The 21,888-nt window shown below is 46.7% G+C and overlaps 1 protein-coding gene across 12 annotated transcripts in view; it reads right to left on the reverse strand.

The window, feature by feature from the left end:
* Window positions 1-14,944, reverse strand: part of KDM2A (lysine demethylase 2A) — a 120,394-nt gene extending 105,450 nt beyond the window's left edge. For 4 of the 12 annotated variants that reach the window (XR_014835596.1, XR_014835595.1, XM_085008377.1 and 1 more), the window contains exons 1-3: window positions 13,924-14,019; window positions 13,011-13,096; window positions 11,707-11,830 (exon numbers count right to left, since the gene is read on the reverse strand). Coding sequence is in view for 6 of the 12 variants with exons in the window: in XM_085008344.1 (XP_084864470.1) it covers window positions 11,707-11,748 (42 nt within the window). In the remaining 6 variants the exon portion in view is untranslated. 12 annotated transcript variants of the gene reach the window in all.
* Between the last annotated feature and the right edge of the window lie 6,944 nt (window positions 14,945-21,888).

Raw genomic sequence — 21,888 nt, forward strand, 5'->3', positions numbered from 1 at the left:
CGGGCTAGGGGTCGAATCGGAGCTGTAGCCGCCGGCCTACACCAGAGCCACAGCAACGCAGGATCTGAGCCATGTCTGCAACCTAAACCACAGCTCACAGCAACGCCGGATCCTCAACCCACTGAGCAAGGCCAGGAATTGAACCCGAAACCTCATGGTTCCTAGTCGGATTCTCTGTTAACCACTGAGCCACGACGGGAACTCCAAAATGTCTCTAATTCTACTGTCAGGCACTCTCAACCACACTACCAATTTTGCCTTAACTGAACCACTGCAGTAGCTTCCTAACTGGTCTCACCAAATCCATTCTCACTCTCTCCCTGATCTTTTCTCTACACTGCAGCTGTAGATATTAATATGAGTCTAGGCATATTACTCCTCTGCTGAACTTCTGCATTCCCACTGCCTTCAGAATAAAGCCCTACTCAGTGACCCCTGACTACCCTGTCAAGATTTTAACTGTCGGAGTTCCCCCTCGTGGCACAGTGGTTAACGAATCCGACTAGGAACCATGAGGTTGTGGGTTCGGTCCCTGCCCTTGCTCAGTGGGTTAACGATCCCGCATTGCTGTGAGCTGTGGTGTAGGTTGCAGACGCGGCTCGGATCCCGCGTTGCTGTGGCTCTGGCGTAGGCCGGTGGCTACAGCTCGGATTCGACCTCTAGCCTGGGAACCTCCACATGCCGCGGGAGCGGCCCTGGAAAAGGCAAAAAGACCAAAAAAAAAAAAAAAAAAGATTTTGATTGTCTCTATCACTTCTCTCCAGCCAATACTGTCCTCTTGGCTTTGTTTGATTGGGTTTTTGCATATGATAATCACTTCTTTTTGCCTGGTTACCTCTTATTCAGGCTCAGCTTGAAAGGCTTTCTCAGGAAAAGTGTTCTCTGATGCCTCCCTCCTCCCATTCCTCAAGTTTGGATTAGGTCACCCTGTTATACACTCTCATTGCATCCTATATTTATCTTTGCAGTCCTCTGCCTAACTATAATTAACATTACTAGTATAAGTATTTGTTTAAAGTCTGACTTCCCAAATAGACTGTAATCTTGATGACAGAGGGACCATACCTATCTTGCTCATCACTATATCCATATCCTAAGTGCCCTGCATGGTGCTGACATTTGGTTAAGTGTCTATAATATTTTCTCATTCCTACCATAGGGCTCTGCATTAGCTAGTCCCTCTACCTAGAACTCTGCTGACCCAGACCTGGTTCCCTGAGCTCCTAAACTTCACAAGATTGGCTCCTTATCACTCAGGTCTGTTACAAACCACCATCTTCTCAGGGAGCCTTTACCAATGACCCAGGCTCAAGGAGTGACCCCTACCCCACAAGTACTTCATCACTCCCTCATTTCTTCAAAATATTCAGCACTATCTGAACGCACAGTATTTGGAAGTTCAAAAAGAGCAAGGCCCAAGTTAAGTACCTGATACAGTATAAGCACTCAGCAAACATTTATGTGAATGAAATCTCCTCAATGAGAAAAGACTTGGGGAACACCCTAAATTCATCAGCAATACATTTACAAACTGTGCTCCAACAAAGCTGGAGAAGAGGCAGTACAGCTTAATGGGCCTGGGAGCCAGATTGCCTCCTATGACTCCTATGACTACTTAGCTGAATAATCTGAGACAAGTCACTTGACTGCACCACGCCTCAGTTTCCAAACTAGAAAATGGGAATCAGAACCCACCTCAAAGGGTTGCTGAGAATTAAGTTGAAGTGCCAGTACCAAGCACATAGTATACACTCAATTAATGCATGCTATTATTCATCAAACTGGACTTTTTTTTCTCCCTTTCTTTCAAATACACAGGGTGATTTTTCCTTTATCTTATCCATCCAAGAAAGGGCTTCTTCTTTTTTCTTTTTTCTTTTCTTTTTTGGCATAACGCCCAACTCCTAGGGCATATTTCACACAGATTAAGAAATGTGGAGTTCCTGTTGTGGCGCAGCAGAAATGGGGGAAAAAAAAAAAAAAAAAAAAAAAAACTGCGAGGGAGCTCACTGGTGGCCTAGTGGTTAGGATTCAGCACTTTCACTACTGTGGCCCAGGTTCAATCCCTGGTCTGGGAAATGAAATCCCATTATCAAGTTTACTGCACACCATAAGTGGAGTTCCCGTCGTGGTGCAGCAGAAACAAGTCCAACTAGAAACCATGAGGTTTCAGATTCGATCCCTGGCCTTGCTCAGTGGGTTAAGGATCCGGTATAGCCATGAGCTGTGCTGCAGGCTGCAGACGTGGTTTGGCTTGGATGTGGCATGGCTGTGGCTGTGGCGTAGGCCCGTAGCTGTAGCTCTGATTCACCCCTAACCTGGGAACCTTCAAATGCCATAGGTGCAGCCCTAAAAAGCAAAAAAAAAGGATCTGGCATTGCCATGAACTGTGATATAGATCACAGATGAGGCTCGGATGCCGTGTTGCTGTGGCATAGGCCAGCAGCTACAGCTCGGATTCGACCCCTAGCCTAGGAACTTCCATATGCCACAGGTGCCCTAAAAAAAAAAAAAAAAAAATTAAAAAAAACTTCTGGGAGTTCCCGTCGTGGCGCAGTGGTTAATGAATTCGACTAGGAATCATGAGGTTGCGGGCTTGATCCCTGCCCTTGCTCAGTGGGTCAAGGTTCCGGCATTGCCGTGAGCTGTGGTGTACGTCGCAGACGCGGCTCGGATCCTGCGTTGCTGTGGCTCTGGTGTAGGCTGGCAGCTACAGCTCCGATTAGACCCCTAGCCCGGGAACCTCCACATGCCGAAGGAGCGGCCCAAGAAATGGCAAAAAGACAAAAAAAAAAAAAAACAAAAAAAACTTCTAATGGCTCTCTATTTTCCATGCTTGCCCTTCATAATTGTTTAAAATATTGTTCCGTACATTATCAACAGTACATCCCAAAACAAACTACTTTAGTCCTTCTAATCTAATAGCAATAGGCTACCCACTCCATAGCAAAGCTTATATCTTATCTCTCCTAGGTTTTTTTTTTTTTTTTTGTCTTTTGTCTTTTTAGAGCAGCACCTGCCGCATACGGAGGTTCCCAGGCTAAGGGTCTAATTGGAGCTATTGCTGCCAGCCTACACCAGAGGTGAGCCACATCTGCGACCTACACCACAGCTCACGGCAATGCCGGATCCTTAACCCACTGAGCGAGGTCAGGGATCGAACCCGCAACCTCATGGTTCCCAGTTGGATTCGTTTCCACTGCACCACGATGGGAACTCCAGCTATCTCTATCTCCTGCAAGACCGCCCTCTTCCCTCCTTCTCTCAACCTACCTGAAGGAGGCCTTCACCATTTTATTTGCCAAAAATCACTCATTTGGTCACTATCTGATGCCTTTTATCTTTATGTTTTAAGGTTACACCAGGTAGTCACAGATACAGAAACCCCCAAGAACCTAAAATTTAAAAGAGAAAACAATGATATGAGTGACATGCATAAATAAAAGGCTTGAGATACACAAACTGCACAAGTATGGCTTTTTTTTTTTCTTTTTTTTCTTTTGGCCTTGCCCGAGGCATATGGAAGTTCTAGGGCCAGGGACCAAACCCGCACCACAGCAATGACTCAAGCCACTGCAGTGACAACACTAGATCCTTAACCCACTGCACCACAAGGGATCTCCAAATACTGCTATTTTAATAGATAAGTTCAAAGTTCACAAAGAAGAAAGAATGTGCTTTTTTTTTTTTTTTTTTGCTTTTTAGGGCTGTACTTGCAGCATACGGAAGTTCCCTGGTTAGGGGTTGAATCGGAGCTACAGTTGCCAGCCTACATCACAGCCACAGTAATGTGGGATCCAGACTACATTTGTGCCCTACACCACAGCTCACAGCAATGCCAGATCCTTAACCCAGTGAGTGAGACCAGGGATCAAATCCGCATCCTCATGGATCCTAGTCAGGCTCGACACTGCTGAGCCACAATGGGAACTTCCCAATTTTTTTTTTTTTTTTTTTTTTTTTTTTTTTTGTCTTTTTAGGGCCGCATGCACGTGGCATATGGAGGTTCCCAGGCTGGTATAGGCTGTAGCCAAATCCAAGCCATGTCTGCGACCTACACCACAGCTCACAGCAACACCGGATCCCCAACCCACTGAGCGAGGCCAGGGATCGAACCCGCAACCTCATGCTTCCTAGTTGGATTTGTTTCTGCTGTGCCACACCAGGAATTCCCATTTTTCAGCATGATCAAATATTAGCTGTCAAGTATTTGTAGCTATCTCATTTAGGATGTATCTCACTTAAGAACATATTTGTTATGAAAAGAAATTGTAAAAGTAGCCCCCCAAAAAGATAAAGTACTCAGTTTACAATGTTCTACAACAAAAGTGTACGTATCATTTGTTTTCTGTATGAAATATCAGAGATGAGACAGTGTTAAAGAAGCACAGAGTTCAAGGTCTGGTTCCACCCCTTACAGACTTTGTGACCTTTCCATAATAAAAAAATTAAGGTTTGGAGTTCCCACTGTGGCGCAATGGGATTGGCAGCATCTTGGGAGCACTGGGATACAGGTTCAATCACTGGCCCGGCACAGTGGGTTAAGGATCTAGTGTTGCTGCAGCTGCAGCTCAGGCCTGATCCCCAGCCCGGGAACTCCATATGCCATGAGGCAGCCAAAAAAAAAAATCAAGGTTTAAAACTATAACATCTAGAAGCTCTCTTGTGGCTCAGCGGGTTAAAGATCCAGCATTGTCACTGATGTGGCTTGGGAAGCTGCTGTTGTGCTGATTTGATCCCTAGCCTGGGAACTTCACATGCTTCAGTGTGACCAAAAAATAAAAAATAAAACAAAATTATACCATTTACCTTACAGGGTTTTTTTTGTTGTTGTTTTGTTTTGTTTTTCTTTTTCTTTTTCCTGTTTTGGCCACCATGAGGCATATCAAGTTCCCAAGCTGGGGATCAGATCCAAGCCACAGTCATGACCTAAGCCACAGCTGCAGCAATGCCTGATCTTCAACCCACTGTGCCAGGCCAGGGATCAAAACTGCACCCCGAAAGTGCTCCCAAGATGCCGCCAAACCCACTGCGCCACAGCAGGAACTCCTTACAGGATTGAGGATTAAATAAGGTAATGTATTTGAAGGAACCTAGCCTAGCACTTGACGCAAAATAAATGCTTACTGATTTTAACCTCTGTTGATGTAAAAGCACAAAGCAAAAATATGTTATTATTCCAAAAATCAGATAAAGGAAGTAAATTAATGAAACCTGATGCCCACTGCCCAAGAAGAAAAGTAAACAGAGACATAAAATAAGAATGTTATGTCCCTCTGCGTCATATACAGTAAGTGCATCCATTCCCTGACTTAATGGTCAAAACCAAGACTTGAGAGTGACACAAACACCATCACTTGTAACTTCACAACTTTAAAGTTGTCTTAAAGTCAGCAAAAATCTTGACATAGAAGGTTTAGGACAGGATTTGCAGTAAGAGAACTTAAAATTCAGACTGAGCTTTTTATACTTAACTAGACATTTTCTTATTTGTTCTAACAGCCTAAATACTATTCATGTGGCATGTGTGCTAAGCCTAAATTTTTATTTGCTACAGCTTAGACCTTCTGGTTCTTATATATATCACAAGACCCAATATCCAGATATTTTGTTCATCCCTGTACAGCAAACTCTCCTCCATTTTAGTGGTCTATTTCTAGCAGTCAAGAAAACTCATACTGGAGTTCCCATCATGGCCCAGTGGTTAAAGAACCCGAATGGCATCCACTGGCCTCACTCAGTGGTTAAGGATCTGGCGTTGCTGTGAGCTGTGGTATAGGCCGGCGGCAGCTGTAGTTCCGACTAGACCCCTAGCCTGGGAACCTCCCTATGCTGTGGGTGTGGCCCTAAAAAGACAAAAAAAAAAAAAGGAAAAAAAAGAAAACTCTTTTATGAAAAGTATTTATGGAGTTCCCGTTGTGGCGCAGTGGTTAACGAATCCGACTAGGAACCATGAGGTTGCGGGTTCGGTCCCTGCCCTTGCTCAGTGGGTTAATGATCTGGCGTTGCCGTGAGCTGTGGTGTAGGCTGCAGACGCGGCTCGGATCCCGAGTTGCTGTGGCTCTGGCGTAGGCCAGTCGCTACAGCTCCGATTCGACCCCTAGCCTGGGAACCTCCATATGCCGTGGGAGCGGCCCAAAGAAATAGCAAAAAGACAAAAAAAAAAAAGTACTTATGAGGACTTTCAACAATACCAACAAATACTTATTGAGCATTTTCCATATTGCAGAGTACTTTCTTCTCTTTCTGAAGCTATTAATTGAACTTTCTGTGTCAAGCACTATTCGAAGTGTCCAGTAGACACCACAAACAAAAACAAAGTCCCAACTCTCAAAGAGCTTACACTCTAATGGAGAGATCGGAACAAAGTTAAGTATGGTAGTGAATTGTGCTCACAAAATAAAACAAGAGAAAGTGATAGGAAGTTCCTGTGTGGGTCATCGAATTAAGGATCTGGCACTGTCACTGCAGAGGCTCAGGCTGTTGCTGTGGTGTGGATTCACTCCCTGGCAGGGGAACTTCCACAAGCCACAGGTGAGGCCAAATAAAAAAAAAAAGTGGCAGGGCTTAAATACAGTCCTCATTCTGGGTCCCCAAAATACAGGTTACTGTGGAAGACTGATGTGTAAGTATAAAGAATCAGCTCCCTCATCACCTGCATTCTGAATCACCCAATAAGTTTTTCCTACGTCATCAAGAAGCAGGCTGCAACATCTGAACAATGTACTGCTCCAGCAACAGAGATTGATAGTTAAGTCTAATGAAATAATTAAAATAAGCAAATTCAACAATTTAGACCATCTGTAATTTTCTTTAGCTATGAACAATATGCTAAATTATGGAAAAAATGGCTTAAAATTAGGTTTTTATTTTGCCTAGGTCTATTCCTAGCCAGAAAGACCTTAGAGTGAGGACATTCAAAATGGAACTCTTTGGGCATTCTCTTGTGATGCAGTGGCTTGGGTCACTGCTGTAGCTCAGGTTTGATCCCTGGCCCAGAAACTTCAATATGCTGCAGGTACAGCCAAAAAAAAACTAAAACAAAATAATGTGGGACTGTTTGTAAAAGGAGTAATCTGGTAATTGCTGCTGAACCTGGGGAGACAATATCAAGGGTAACCCAAAGAAAGATGAGAATATCATCAGGGTTCAGTGCCCTCAGTTCTTGCGACAGATAAATGACTTAGCTATTTCAGAGAGAATCATATGCACGGCACATTAAAAGGATTGAACATCCTTTAGTATAACATCCTTTAGAAAATCTCTTAATCCTATGGAGTTCCCGTCATGGCTCAGTGGTTAACGAATCCACTAGGAACCAAGAGGTTTCAGGTTCGATCCCTGGCCTTGATCAGTGGGTTAAGGATCCGATATTGCCATGAGCTGTGGTGTAGGTCACAGACGAGGCTCGGATCTGGCATTGCTGTGGCTGTGGTGTAGGCCGTCGGCCACAGCTCCGATTAGACCCCTAGCCTGGGAATCTCCACGCGCTGCAGGAGTGACCCTGGAAAAGGCAAAATACAAAAAAACAAAACAAACAAAAAAAAAAAACCAGAAAAGAAAAAAAGAAAATCTCTTAATCCTCATCATTAGGACTGAAAAGCAAGCTGAATTCTCAAGTAAATCAACATTTCTAGGAAGTTCCTGTTGTGGCGCAGTGGAAATAAATCTGACTAGGAACCATGAGGTTGCGGGTTCAATCCCTGGACTCACTCAGTAGGTTAAGGATCCAGCATTGCTGTGAGCTGTGGTGTAAGTTGCAGAAGCATCTCAGATCTGGCGTTGCTGTGGCTCTGGCATAGGCCAGCGGCAACAGCTCCGATTGGAGCCCTAGCCTGGGAACCTCCATATGCCGCAGGTGCAGCCCTACAAAAGGACAAAAAAAAAAAAAAAAAAATTCTACCTTCAGATAACACTCTACCTTCAGGTGAAGTCAAGATAAAAAAAAATACACATTATATTTTTACCCTAAACTATACTGTCTTCACTTTCTTTTACACTGATTTAGGGGTTCGTTTGTTTCTACAATTGCCTTTGGCAGGGGCTAGCAAAGTTTTTCCATACAAGCTGTAACTCATCTTAAGCATTTACTTTAGATGCACTTTATTTTGCCCTTGATTTTCTATGCAATAACAAGAGTTACTCAGAACTGGTATGATTTCAAAAACCTAAAAGATCATCAACCGACAACGACTTAACATTTTAGATTAAGAAACTGTAATAAATGCTGAACATTTCCTATAAGTGAACACTTAAACATACATGGCCATGACAAACCTCCACAACTACTTCAACACTTTGGTTCCTGAAACCACATAAAGGAAAAAAGGTTCCATAATTAGTACCTGTCAATGTTTCTCAATAAGGTTCTATATCTGAATTTACTAGAAATGTAGAATAAATCATTTGTACCTCAGGACAACCAAATATCCATCCATCACCAAAATTGAAGCTTCTATCCCTCTCACTTTACTACCTCCTCAGGTATATCCACTTGCTATGCAAATCTATCTGGCTTTATTCTAGGAATCTATACACAAAACTACTAATCATTAAAAACAAAATGAAATGATGTCTTGTTTAAGAAATGTCAAAACATCATTTACCCTCCCCTGTAGTTCCTACACTGCAAAATAAGTGCATGTTCTAATTCCAAAGAGTAGAGCTTATGCCCCAAATCTACAAATACACACCATCTTCAAAGGTGTAAGTCTCTTCCACATGTACTAGACAAATATTAGTTGGCAAAAGACAAGCCAACTTTTTGTTTTTTATAGGGCCGCACCCTCGGCATATGGAAGTTCCCAGGCTAGGGGTCCAAATGGAGCTGCAGCTGCTGGCCTACACCACAGACACAGCCATGCCAGATCTGAGCCACATCTGCAACCTATACCACAGCTCATGGCAACACCATATCCTTAACCTACTGAGTGGATCCTTAATTCACTGAGCGAGGTCAGGGATCAAACCTGCATCCTCATGGATACTAGTTAGGTTCATCACCACTGAGTCATGACAGAAACTCCCAAGACAAGCCAATTTTTTGAAACTAGCTATTTGTTTTTTAAAAAATAATTTGTCAGGAGTTCCCATTGTAGCGAAGCAGAAACGAATCTGACTAGGAACCATAAGGCTGCAGGTTAGATTCCTGGCCTCGATCAGTGGGTTAAGGATCTGGCGATCTGGCATTGCCATGAGCTATGGTATAGGTCTCAGACACAGCTTGGATCTGGCGTTGCAGTGGCTGTGGTGTAGGCTGGCAGCTGTAGCTCTGATTAGACCCCTAGCCTGGGAACCTCCATATACTGTGGGTGCAGCCCTTAAAAAAACAAAACAAAACAAAAAAACCCAAAACCAAAAACAAAAAAATAGTAATTTGTCATAAAGATGGTATAAACACATCAAAACTTCTTTTATTCTTTCTGTGCACTTGAAATAGCTATGTCAGTTAAAAGCATTAAAAACATCTAGTCAATCATGAATAATACATGTAGGGGTACAACTCTTTTTTTTAATAAACAGATAAATGGTCCAAAATACAAAAAAGTCACTCATATTCCAAAATGGGTTTGCACTCAGACTGTTAATCCTAGTAGTCTATCTTCTCTCCCAAGAGACTATTTTGAAGGTATATTACAGAGACATGAACATTTTGGTTTTCTCCTCTAGAATGATATGTAAGTAATAGCCAAGAATAGTCAATAACACTATAACGAATGTACTAGGTGATTCAATTCGATTTGACAAACATGTAGCATGAGAGCACTAAACCAAATCAGTAAGCCTGTAGTTTTGTTTCTCTTTCAAACTTTATGTTCTATGGCCAGTAATTGCAAAACAAAAATAAGTTATATACTTTGACCTACTTTAAAGAGACACAGTGTTATAATTTACTATAAAAAACTGTCTTTATGCCCTCATGTTAGTTTTAAAATTCCTCAAATATCTAACTTAATCAATAGAGAATTCTGTAATGTGAGCTCTTGCCACAGAGACATTAAAAGCTTGGAAGGCAGACTGCCATTCAAATAAACTGCCAATATGCTCTCATATCAAAAGTTATGTTACGGAAGGGATTTACACTTCAGATATAATTTTGTCATATAATGTTAGAAAGGAAAACAGACATTAGTTACCCTAAACCCTAACATCACTGCCCAAAATTCTAAGTGAGAAAGATTCTCCCAAAATATCTGATGTATCCTCTTACAGTACTACAAAAGTACATAAACCAAAAGAAAAAATATCCTAGATAAGGAAAAGGTTAAAGTGTGCAACAAGCAGCAATCATTTTACAATTAAAAAAAAAAATCTTACCGGGACAAAAGTCACAGATTCCTTGGATCTCCTTACCACCACCTGCCCACCTTGTTAAAAAAAACCGTGAAAACTTGCTTTGAAAGACTGGATCCCAAGATGTCTCAGACATATGCGAAAGAGCTCAACAATCCTACCAGCTTGACATGATAAAAACGAATTCCATGAAGCAGTGAGTAACTGGGAAAAGAGTTTTGCAGGATCTTCTTTTCTTTTCCCAAAGAAAAATTAAATCCAAGAAACGTCAAAGCAAAAATAAATCCTAAATGTACAAAAGTCCACTAACGATACACTTTATTTCTAAAAGTTGGAGATAAAGAATTATAATCTCAACACACAGACAAGAAGCAAATCTCTGACACCAAGGGTTGCCAGAACATATTGCCTACTGGATATACACTCCATACCTTTTTAACAGTTACATTAAGGAGGGGAAAAAAGAATAGTCCGGAGATGATCAGAAAATGGTTAGCAAATCACTCTTTTTTCCTCTAAATTCAGTCTAAAATGCAGAGCCAAATAAAACCACCATAAATTCCTTTAGTAATCCAGGTCTTTCAGTTCACCCAATTTTACATAATATATAAAATTCTGTGGCTTTCTTCATTCCCCACTCTACAAACATAAATTCATATTTCTGAAATGAACATATGGTGAGAATATTAATAAAGCTCTCTTTAACTAGGAAAAACGGAAATCAAATTCTTAAACTCCAATAGGGAAACCTTGAGAGGAAAGCAGGGCCCAAAGCACAAAGTATTCCTATGCACAAAGTAAATGATTACTAAGTAAAAATTTCTTTCAATGAAATATATCTTATCTCATATATCCCTCCCAAAATACAAAATACACAACTCTGTCAGCATCCAGAATTCTACCTTTTCTCAATCACTTTCAACCCTGTAAGAGTTGATCTGCGTTTTAAAAAAAAAAAAGAAAAAAAAAAATCCATAGTTCTACTCCCCAGCTCAAAGCAATGACTCTTGGCACACCATAATCTAAAAGTTATAAAGAACTAACGTTTCTCAAGCAGTTTTGCCCCTAAAATTTACATTCTAATCTAAATTAATCAACTAGATTAATTACAATGTCAGTATTGCAAAATTAGAAATCCTTATCATGTTGTAATCCACAAAATTCTTTGATCTACAATGGTTTCTACAGAAGTTAAAGGCTACATACAAATCCATTTCCAAACAGGATGAATATTAAGGCTCTAACTACTTGGCCTAAAAACCAAAAGAGATATTAATACACCTTCCCTCCTCCCTCTGGTGCAGAGAAAAGCCACCTGAGAAGTTTTAATCACAGTGTGTTCACAACTGGAAACAAAATAGTTACTGTGCCTCAAAATTGGAAAAAAAAAAAAAATGACAAGAAAATACTAACCAATCTCTGGCTGTAACGAATCCTTTCTTCTTCGGGTTCCATCTCTCACTCTTCTGTTGAAATTACAGAAAGAAACCACTCCAGGGCTGCCTTCCTCTTCCTCCTTAGGAACCAGATTGCAACACTAAAGAATAATGATATGAGCAGAGATGAGAACTCATCCTCAAACTCAAGCTTTCTTTTCACAGAATGAGATACTTAAGATTAGGTGTAAATTAAAGGCTTCCTGAGAAATCTAGTTCCTTTTCATTAGTTTGGGACCTCTCAGCTCTGGAGCAAGTGGTTCCAGGCAGGTCATGATCAACATTAATCACATTACAATTGTCTGAGGCCTATAGGCAAAAAATGTTGGTTTCAGTTCCTCACAGACGGGCTACACCACTTATTTCTCCCCACAGGATTACAATAAGCAAGACTCCCCTTCATGGAAGCATTAGCCAAGGGGGGGGGGCAAGATTTTTCTCTCTTAGAGAGCTGATCAGGTGAAGCAGCCACTGAACTAACCCAGATCCACACCAAATGAGTTCTCTCTCATTGGCTATTAGAAGCTAAAGGAAAAGAAAAGATAAACTATACAAAAAAGAGAACAAGAATTAGACTCCAAATCAATTTCCCATACACTTCTGGTAAATCCGTACACAATCGTCGCCTTCCTTCCCAGACTCCTCGTATCTTTTCATTCCCAAACCAACCCTCCACCCCAACACGAGATGTGTACAACTCTGAAACAAACGCAAGAGAGTTGCCAATCAGAAACAAAAATTTATCAGAGCTTTCTGTTTAGAGTAATAAAATAAACAACTTTTACCTATAGAAATTAGCAAAATACATCTTTTTCAAAAATTAAAGACAGACCGGTTTGCGCGACAGTCGATCCCTAATACCAAGAAAGGTTTTCTTTTTTCAAATTATTCTCAGGGATAATGGCTTCCATAGGGAAAGCAGGGTTTTTTCCCCCCTTTTAGTAACTATATTATGGCCACGTTAATAGCATCCTTCCAAAACTGCAACAAGACCAGAGGACCCGATGACACAGTTCAAGTGCAGTTCGTGGCAGAGCCCTCCTGGAGGAAGCCCTCGCCCCAAGTCGGGAGGGAAACCGTGTTTGCACCCCCCGGGCGAGGACTGCCCAGGCTTCAGAGCGGACTGGGCCGGAGAGAAAAAATGGCAAATCTCGCCGGGTTCCCCCAGGGAAAGGCGTTTCAATGGTTCATTCACCCGTTGGAAAAAGAAATAGAAACTTTACATTAAGTCTTTAGATAACACAGCGAACCAAACTTCCAAAGGGGGGGGGGGAATCTCACCGGGGATTTTGCTCGTGAGTTCTTGTCCAAGTGAGAAGTAAAAGATTCCAAAAAACTGAGAGGAGAAATTAAATCCCAAACGTCGTCTTCGGTTTTTTCCGTGGATCAACCCAGTATCCAGAGGGTCAGAGCGACCCGGAAAAGAGAGGAAACAGTTGCTGAATCAAACCTCCTCTTCTGGCTTTGGAGACCGGGAGTCGGAGGCGTCAGGAGAGGGGAGCGCGACCCCTCGGCGCCGAGCCCGGGGCGCCCCCGCCTCCCCCGGGCCAGCGGTCGGCAGCCCGAGCCCGAGCCCCGGCCAGCCCCGGCCGCGGGGAGCGCCCTCTTCACCGTGCCCTCGGCGAGCAGCGGCTCGGCCGCCTCCAGAGCCCGGGAGCGGCGGCCGATCAGCTGAGACCGGCCGACCCGAGGCTGCCCGCGCCACCCCGGCCCCCCGGAACGCGGGCCCCGGCCCCGGGGGGCGGAGAGGGCGGGAGCGGCGCGGCGCGCCGGGCTGGGGGCCCGGGCTCCCCTCGCGTCTCCCCCTCAGCCCGGGCTCCGCGCTGCGGGACGAGCCCCCGGCTACTCCCCAGTCGCAGAGGAGGGATTCCGGGGGATGGGCCCCCTGGCGTTGCCCCTCCTCCCGGAGCGCCCCCTGCCCAGGATAGACAGAGCGGCGACAGGCCCAGCCGCTGGGAAGGTGCTCTGCGAGCCGCAGCCGCCGCAGCCGCCGCCGCCGCCGCCGCTGCCGGGGAGGGGTGTTGTTTCCCTCACACAGGAGGAGCCGCTGAAGCAGCCGCCGCCATTTTGAACCCGTCAGACTCTCACATACACACAGCTCCTCCGCGGCGTACTGCGCAGGCGCCGCCTCCCCACCCCTCCTCCGGCTCGCCTCTCCACCCCCACCCCCTTCAAGTCTCCCTTGGCTTCTTACCGCTCTCCCGGGTGCACGTGAACGCGCACGCGTCACTCCCCTCTAACGCGGACACTTTGCCGGCGCGCGCACGCGCGGATGCGTCGGCCTCGAATCGCCCGCGCCCGGCGACGCCGACGCGGCTCCCCGCCCCCCCTCGCGTCAGCCTGCCCGCCCTCCCGCCGGCCCACCGCCCCCGCTCCCCGTCGGCCTTCTTCCAGGGCTCGGGCCGGGCCCGCTGCTCGCGCCTGCGCGCAGGCCGCGGATCCGCCTCCGCGCGCGCCCTGCCCCCCAAACGCCCTCGCTCGAACACACACTTAGCCTCTGTGACCCCGCCCCTAGCCGGCCAGCTGCGCCGGCAGCCCTCCCCCACCTCTCTGGGGAGGGTGGTGACCCCCGACCCCCCACCAAGCACAACACCCCCCCCAGCAGTGGGGAGACGCGGCGCGTCCCCCTTCAACCGCCTTCTGCCCCAGTCAGCCCGTCACAGTCACACAACCTGAAGGCCGGGTGGCCTGGGCGAGGGCAGCCGTTGCCCGCCTCAAAGCGGGGGCTCCCGGGTCAGGCCGCTGGGCTCGGCCGGCCAGGCTGCCGAGGACGAGGGGGCGCAGGGAAGAGGCGCCTTCCCGCCGGCTGCCCTCCCCTCGCGCGCCGGCCGCTGGGCCGAGGCCGGCCTGGTCGCCATCCCCCGGGCAGGCCCTGGCGCCCCCGCCGCGGGGCCCGTCCGCGCTCGGCTGGGGGGGCTCCTGGGTGCAGCAGCCCGGCCCCGCCTCACCCACTCCTCGCCGCTCCGAAGGGGCAGGAAACGGGAGTAGCATGTCTGTCCTGGGCTCGGCTCCCCCGGGGGAGCTCCGGGCGCTTGACAAGGGCGTCCACAGGTACCAGGCGCGGGAGTGGTCTCCGCGACGGCCCGGGGGCGGCGGCGGCCGGCGCGCCCACCGCGGGCCCGAGGCGGCCGGGGAGGTGGCCCTGGAAGCCCCCGCTCCTCGGCCACGCAGAGCTTTCCGCAGCGCCCGTGCCCCCGGCGGCCCGGGTGGGACGTGACCCCGCCCCCGGCGAGTCGGGGCGCCCCCCACGGAGGGGTGCGCGAGCCGTCCCCAGCCCCTGGGCCGACCCCGCCGCCCCGAGGCGCGGCGGGCGCGGGAGGCCGGGCCGGGAAGATGTCTTCTCTGGGTGCGCGCAGCTTCGCGCGAGGGTCAGCGACGGGGCAGCGGCCGCCCGAGCCGCGCCAGCCCTGCCCACGAACGGGCTCCCGCGGCTCGAAGGCTGCCCGACGGGCCGGCGGGCTGGGGACGTCGACGGAGCCCGGCCAGAGGCATCTGAGCAACGCGCCATGCGAGCAGCCCAGCCGCGATCAGGGCATCCCCCAGCCAATCTCGTGCTTTGAGGCCCGTTTAAATTATAAATCCCACAAAGGACCGTGGCTTGGGCGGTCCGCACCCGGGCCCGCACTGTCGGCTTCAGTAGGCTCTTGCTGAGAGGTTGTCACACAGGTCTTTTTTTCTCCCTGCCCTGGTTTCCCACCCCTTAAACTCTTGATTCCTTGGATCCCGAGGATGGAGGAGAAAGGAAAGGCATGAAGTGAATCACAACAACTTCCATAAACAACCTCCAACTCTTTAGGGAAGACGTTAGAGAAAGACCGTTAAAATAATGCTGTCTTCTCTTCCTACCAAGGTTTGAACTCTAGAGCAAAGGCCGTGTGTAAACCCAAGGTATTATTACTATTTATTACCACGTGAGCTTTTTCTCCATGCCCACGTAGGGAGCTTGATAGATATTCTCTACTTAGTCTCACCTCCTTCGGAGACGAGCTAAAGTGCCCGGTAGCATTTATACTCCCTTCAAAGACAGACCAAGTACAGAAAGGTTAAACAGCTTGCATAACTACTCTAACAGGAGTTTAGCGCTCTGGGATACCAGACTGCAACGTCTCCCAAACAACAACAAAAGGTTTATTACTATGGTATCACCCTCTAGCATTCCTGCCACTGGGAAATATTCTTTATTCTAATACCGGTTTTGTTCGGATTTCTTTGATTTTTCAGAGCAAATGCAGATCTTCACCCCAAATTATCAGGCCTAAAGCCTAAGTCTCTCAGACTGTAGTGAAATATATTTGCAAGGCAGCAGTCTTTAACACTGGCACTGCCAGATGTGGTCCCATAGGCATCTGGCTCTCTGCAGGTATATATATATATATATATATATATATATATTTTTTTTTTTTTTTGCCTTTTCTAGGGCTGCTCCTGCAGCACATGGAGGTTCCCAGGCTAGGGGTCTAATCAGAACTGTAGCTGCTGGCCTATGCCACAGCCACAGCAATGTGGGATCCGAGCCGCGTCTGCGACCTTCACCACAGCTGACGGCAATGCTAGATCCTTAACCCACTGAGCGAGGCCAGGGATCGAACCCACAACCTCATGGTTCCTGGTCAGATTTGTTAACTACTGAGCCATGATGGGAACTCCTCTCTGCAGGTATAGAAGAAGCAACAGCTTGTTTGTTTTTAAGAGAAAGAGACTTTTGCCGTTGTCAGACTAAGCGTTCGGCCTCGTTGCTATTTGCAAGAGAAACGGCTTTATTTCTTTCCCACTCATCCTCCTAAACCCATGACATCCTTGGGGGCACGGAGAGAGGAGGAGGCCTCCAGCAGAAGCTCACGGTGGACTTGCCCTTCTTAAAATTCAGGACCCCTTAAAGTAATTAACCCTCAGCGAACTGAGTTGCTCACCTTCAGATAACAGATGCCTCCTACAGGTTTAACTCAGGTGGGCGCTTTGGGAGGAAACCTAAGGAGCCTCCAAAACCAATATTGCAGTACTTAAACTTGGAACAGGACGGCAAGTGAAGGTTTGTCAGGTTGCTGCAGCTCTTTTCCAGTTGAAAACCATTCGTTAAGTAGTCTGCGTTGGGGGAAAGGACATTTAAACAGATAGACACAATGGTTTCTCCACAGGCAGGCTTTGTTCATATTCCAAAGCAGACATGCAGGGTGAGATAAGAGCTAGGCAGATGGCTAGTGATTTCCCCCACAATCACAGTGGCTCTGCCTGGCAAGGGCACATCCTGAGCTGCTTTGCCCTAAAAGTGCCATTTTCAAGGAGAACAGAGCTTGGGGATGCCCCATGAAGGCCACAAGAACTATGAACAACTCCATGACTCCAACTGCAGCTGCATGGAGAGGGAGCGAGTAGTAGATGGAAAGAAAGAAAAATTCCTTCCAGAAACATTTCAAAGAGGATCCCTGACTGGAATAAGCTGGTGCCTTAATATGATATTAACAAATCTCTGCTTTCTTTTTTTCTTTGTTTGTCGCCTCTCATCAAGTGGCGTTCTCTGGCCAGGGATCAGATCCAAAGCACAGTTGCGACTTACCCATAGCTGTGGCAACCCGGATCCTTTAACCCACTGTGCCAGGCCAGGGTTTGAACCTGCGTTCAAATGCTGCTGATCCCATTGCACCCCAGCGGGAACTGCAGAATCTCTCCTTTTCTGAGCAAAGCTAAGACACAACCAATGGTGAGAGTCAAAATCCAGATCACCCACTTCTGTGGGGAGTCTTTAGCAAGTGAAAAGAGAACCCTGTAGTCTGGTCAAGTAAGTTAAACAATTTCCATTTCTCTGCACTCCCTAAATGTTGAGGAAGTAGGGGTGTCCCAGACAATGTAGGTCTAAATCAAAATAGAAAAGTTGGTCTCACAGGTCCCCTGGGAGGTAAGATAGCCAGTAATTTAAAAGTTTTGGCATCAGAGGAGTTCCCATCATGGCTCAGTAGTTAACAAATCCAACTAGGAACCATGAGGTTGCGGGTTCGATCCCTGGCCTCACTCAGTGGGTTAAGGATCCAGCATTGCCATGAGCTGTGATGTAAGTTGCAGACGCGGTTCGGATCCCACATTGCTGTGGCTCTGGTGTAGACCGGTGGCTATAGCTCCCATTAGACCCCTAGCCTGGGAGCCTCCATATGCCATGGGTGTAGCTCTAGAAAAAGACAAAAAAAAAAAAAAAAAAGCTTTGGCATCAGAGACGGAACGTCTCCTCTGCTGGCTACCAGCTATTCGGTCCTAGTGAATTCCTCAAAGCCTAGGTTTTTCATATGTGAAGTGGGAAAAATACCTAACTCTCAGGATGAAATAAATGAATAATGTCTTAGAGCTCAGTGTCTGGCCCGTAATAGCCATGGATTACGAGCATTTACTGTATTTCCAACCACCAGCTTTAAGGAACATGTTTAAGAGGTTTTGATAGTTAAGTAAATTTACAGAGAGTGTAAGGAGTGACTTTTTCATAGCTTCTCCTCTTTGCTTTCCTGGATCCTAGTCTCTCCGCACCAGCCCGATGTCTCTGATCTCCATTTTTCTCTCTTCCCTGATTCTGTTTGTCCATCCCCTGATCATCCTGAGGTCTCTTTCTCTTAATGCTTCTCTCGACCTCCCTGTGGCTCCGCCCCGTCTGTGTTCATTCCTTTCCCCAGCCATGCCCATGTCGTGTACCCTGTCAACAGCAGAGCAGAACTTGCTTGTCCGCTTCCCTCTCCCGTGCTTGGTGCATCCTAATCACGTGCCCTCTAGTTTTATGACTTGCTCATTTCCTCAACATCTTCCTCTGTCCTCCTCCACTAGACTAGAAGTTCGTTGAAGACAGGGGCCAGGCCACATTTGTATCCCTCAAAAGACCTTCCAAAATCAGTACCACATACTTACTGTGTTAACTCTAGAAGGAATCAAGATTAGATGTTGGGTGGTTATGAGTTTAAGGGATAGAAAGTTTTCTTTTGAGTCTGAAAGTAAAATCTGAATTGATCAGGAAAAGAACGGAGGCCAGAAATGCCCCGCAGATTCTGGTGTCATTGAACGGAGATGGCGCATGAGAGCCTTATGTTTCCTGGAACACAGTTGGCCCTTTCCGTGGGACTATAGGACAAAAGCCATCCCGCCCAGTCTCTCCTTGCTGCCGTTTTCTCCAGGCATTTGGCCTGCCTTTGCACAGACCCACCTCTCCTGAGGTTGGAGTTGACTACAGCTGTGAGGCAGCTGCACCAGCATCTGGGATCCACCTGTTCTGTCAGAGCCTTCGCTGTGCCTTGGGGCCAGGCCACCCTCACTTCCACTTACAAAAGGGCAAGGCTTCCTGTCCTTCCCGAGAGTGGGACTGAAACATGCTGAGCCCTGGGCCTCACCGCACCTGTGTTTGGTAAGGGGAAGTTTCTGTCACCCTAGGGTTTCAGGACTGTTTGCAACCTTGTGCTGGTGTGCTGGCTCAGCTGGCGATGGTTCATAGTCATGGGATGTCCAAGCCATGTCCCCAAAGGGCTAGTTGCCTAAACACTAAGGCCTGTCCCTTGATCCTCCCAGAGGGTCTGATCTTGGCCCATCTTTTTTGAGGGCACTCACTGCCTTTTGTCAGCTTTGGCTTGGCTAAGTCTGGTACTCTTTCAGATGTGGCATGTGGAAGTTCCCAGGCCAGGGATGGAACCCATGCCACAGCAGCAATCCAAGCTGCTACAGTGACAACATTGGATCTTTAACCTGCTGTGCCACAATGGAATGCCCAAGACAACATATGTAGAAAAGATTGCTGGTTCTCCTATTTCTTTTATTTATTTCTTTCCCTGCAAGAATGATTTGTCTTGCTACCGAGTACCGTGTGCTTAAGACTAAATTAAATGCTTGGATGGAAAAACATTTGAAAAATTAGAAAACTTGGCTTTTACCCCTTGAGGTCTTTGCATCAAGGAGGAGATGCCATGAAGATGTTACATACGAAGAGAACAATCGTCATTATAAACAATAAGAACTGCATGTAGAATTCCACTTGGGGAGTTCCCTGGTGGCTCAGAGGGTTAAGGATCTGGCATTGTCATGGCTGTGGCACTGGTTTCATCCCTAGCCTTGGAACTTTGGATTGCCTCAAGTGCAGCCAAAAAAAAAGAAAAAAGAAAAAAAAAGAAAGAAAATTCCACTTAGCTATGGGCCCCAGGGGGTAGGAAGTTTTGTTCATTTTGTCCATGTCCACTGATGCATGCCCAGTGCCTAGAACAGTGCCAGGCAGAGTTGGCACTCACTTGTTGGTGTTCCCTGAATCAATGAAAAAAGCAGCACAGTTCCCGTCATGATGCAGCGGAAACGCATCTGACTAGGAACCATGAGGTTGCAGGTTTGATCCCTGGCCTCACTCAGTGGGTTAAGGATCCAGCATTGCCATGAGCTGTGGTGTAGGTCGCAGATGTGGCTTGGATCTGGCACTGCTGTGGCTGTGGTGTAGGCCAGCGGCTGTAGCTCTGGTTAGACCCGTAGCATGGGAACCTCCATGTGCACAGGTGCAACCCTAAAAAGCAAAAAAGAAAAGAAATGAAGAAAGTGGTGATGCTTTGGAAGGACAGAGGAGTTTGAGGGCTGGAGGACTTTGAACACTTGCAGAGAAGTTTGATTTTGACAGATTAAGAGAGACGTGTATGTTCAGGAGCAGAGGGGTGATGTAATAGCAATTATTCCAGGTAAACTCTCCTGCAGCTGTTGCTTCAGCTGGAATAGAGCTGATAGAAACTAAAGCTCCTACTGCTGCAAACCGAGCCAAGCCAAAGCCAAGCGGTAGGTTTGCAAATCTTCGGCCAAGTTCTTCACTCTCTTTATTCCAGCTTCTCTTGTGATCTAGTCTTTCTGCTCTGCTTATCTCCGTCATCTCTAGTTTCTGGGTGTCGTCCGTCAGAGTCCAGATCAAAGGACAGCTTTTGATGTGATATTATAGACCTAATATCTCCAGCCAATTTTTTTTCAAAATGCCACTTTAATTATACTACTTCATTATATTTGAAGTGTGCAATTTTAAAATGACAATCTCCTTTTTTCCCAAAATTCTTGCTAAATATTTAAACTCTGAAATGTGTTCAATCTTTCTTTTGGGTTAAATCTATGTTTGCACTCTCTGGGGGATTGCAAGAAAATATTAACTGCATTTAAGGTGAGTTTCTGCCGTTATATTTTCTGCAGTTATACTTGGTTTGCCACAGCTTGGAGTTCATGTTTTAATTTGGTCATAATTACTAGATTTACTTCTTTTTTTTTTTTTTTTTTTTTTTGTCTTTTTGCTATTTCTTGGGCCACTCCTGTGGCATATGGAGGTTCCCAGGCTAGGGGTCCAATCGGAGCTGTAGCCACCGGCCTACGCCAGAGCCACAGCAACGCGGGATCCGAGCCGCGTCTGCAACCTACACCACAGCTCACGGCAACGCCGGATCGGTAACCCACTGAGCAAGGGCAGGGACCGAACCCGCAACCTCATGGTTCCTAGTCGGATTCGTTAACCACTGCGCCACGACGGGAACTCCTAGATTTACTTCTACTGTTGATTTAATTGTCTTCTTATTGGTGAGTTGCAAATCCTTAGTTCTTTTTTTGGCCACACCCACACTGCGCAGAAATTCCTGGGCGAGGGGTGGAATCCCCACCACAGCAGTGTTCCAAGCCACAGCAATGACAACGCCAGATTCTTAACTGCTAGGCAGTCAGGCAACTCCCTTTAGTTAACTTTCTGTTCATGTATGATTGCATTGGTATAAAAAATGTGAGTGAGGGAGTTCGCATTGTGGCTCAGTGGTTAACGAATCCACTAGGAACCATGAGGTTTCGGGTTCGATCCCTGCCCTTGCTCAGTGGGTTAAGGATCCGGTATTGTCAGGAGCTGTGGTGTAGGTCGCAGACTTGGCTTGGATCCCGTGTTGCTGTGGCCCATGGTGTAGGCCAGCGGCTACAGCTCAGATTAGACCCCTAGCCTGGGAACCTCCATATACCACAGGTGTGGCCCTAGAAAAGACAAAAAGACAAAAAAAAAAAAAAAAAAAGTGAGTGAGGAGTTTCCATCGTGGTGCAGCAGAAACGAACCCGACTAGGAACCATGAGGTTGAGGATTCGATCCCTGGCCTCGCTCAGTGGGTTAAGTGTTTCGGTGAACTGTGGTGGAGGCTGGCAGCTGTGGCTCTGA

This window comes from Sus scrofa, chromosome 2 (genome assembly GCF_054392235.1).
Source record: "Sus scrofa isolate SSC_HxYL_T2T_F1_AM1 chromosome 2, Sscrofa_HxYL_maternal_Yorkshire_Landrace_v2.0, whole genome shotgun sequence".
In the NCBI taxonomy this organism is placed as follows: Eukaryota; Metazoa; Chordata; class Mammalia; order Artiodactyla; family Suidae; genus Sus; species Sus scrofa.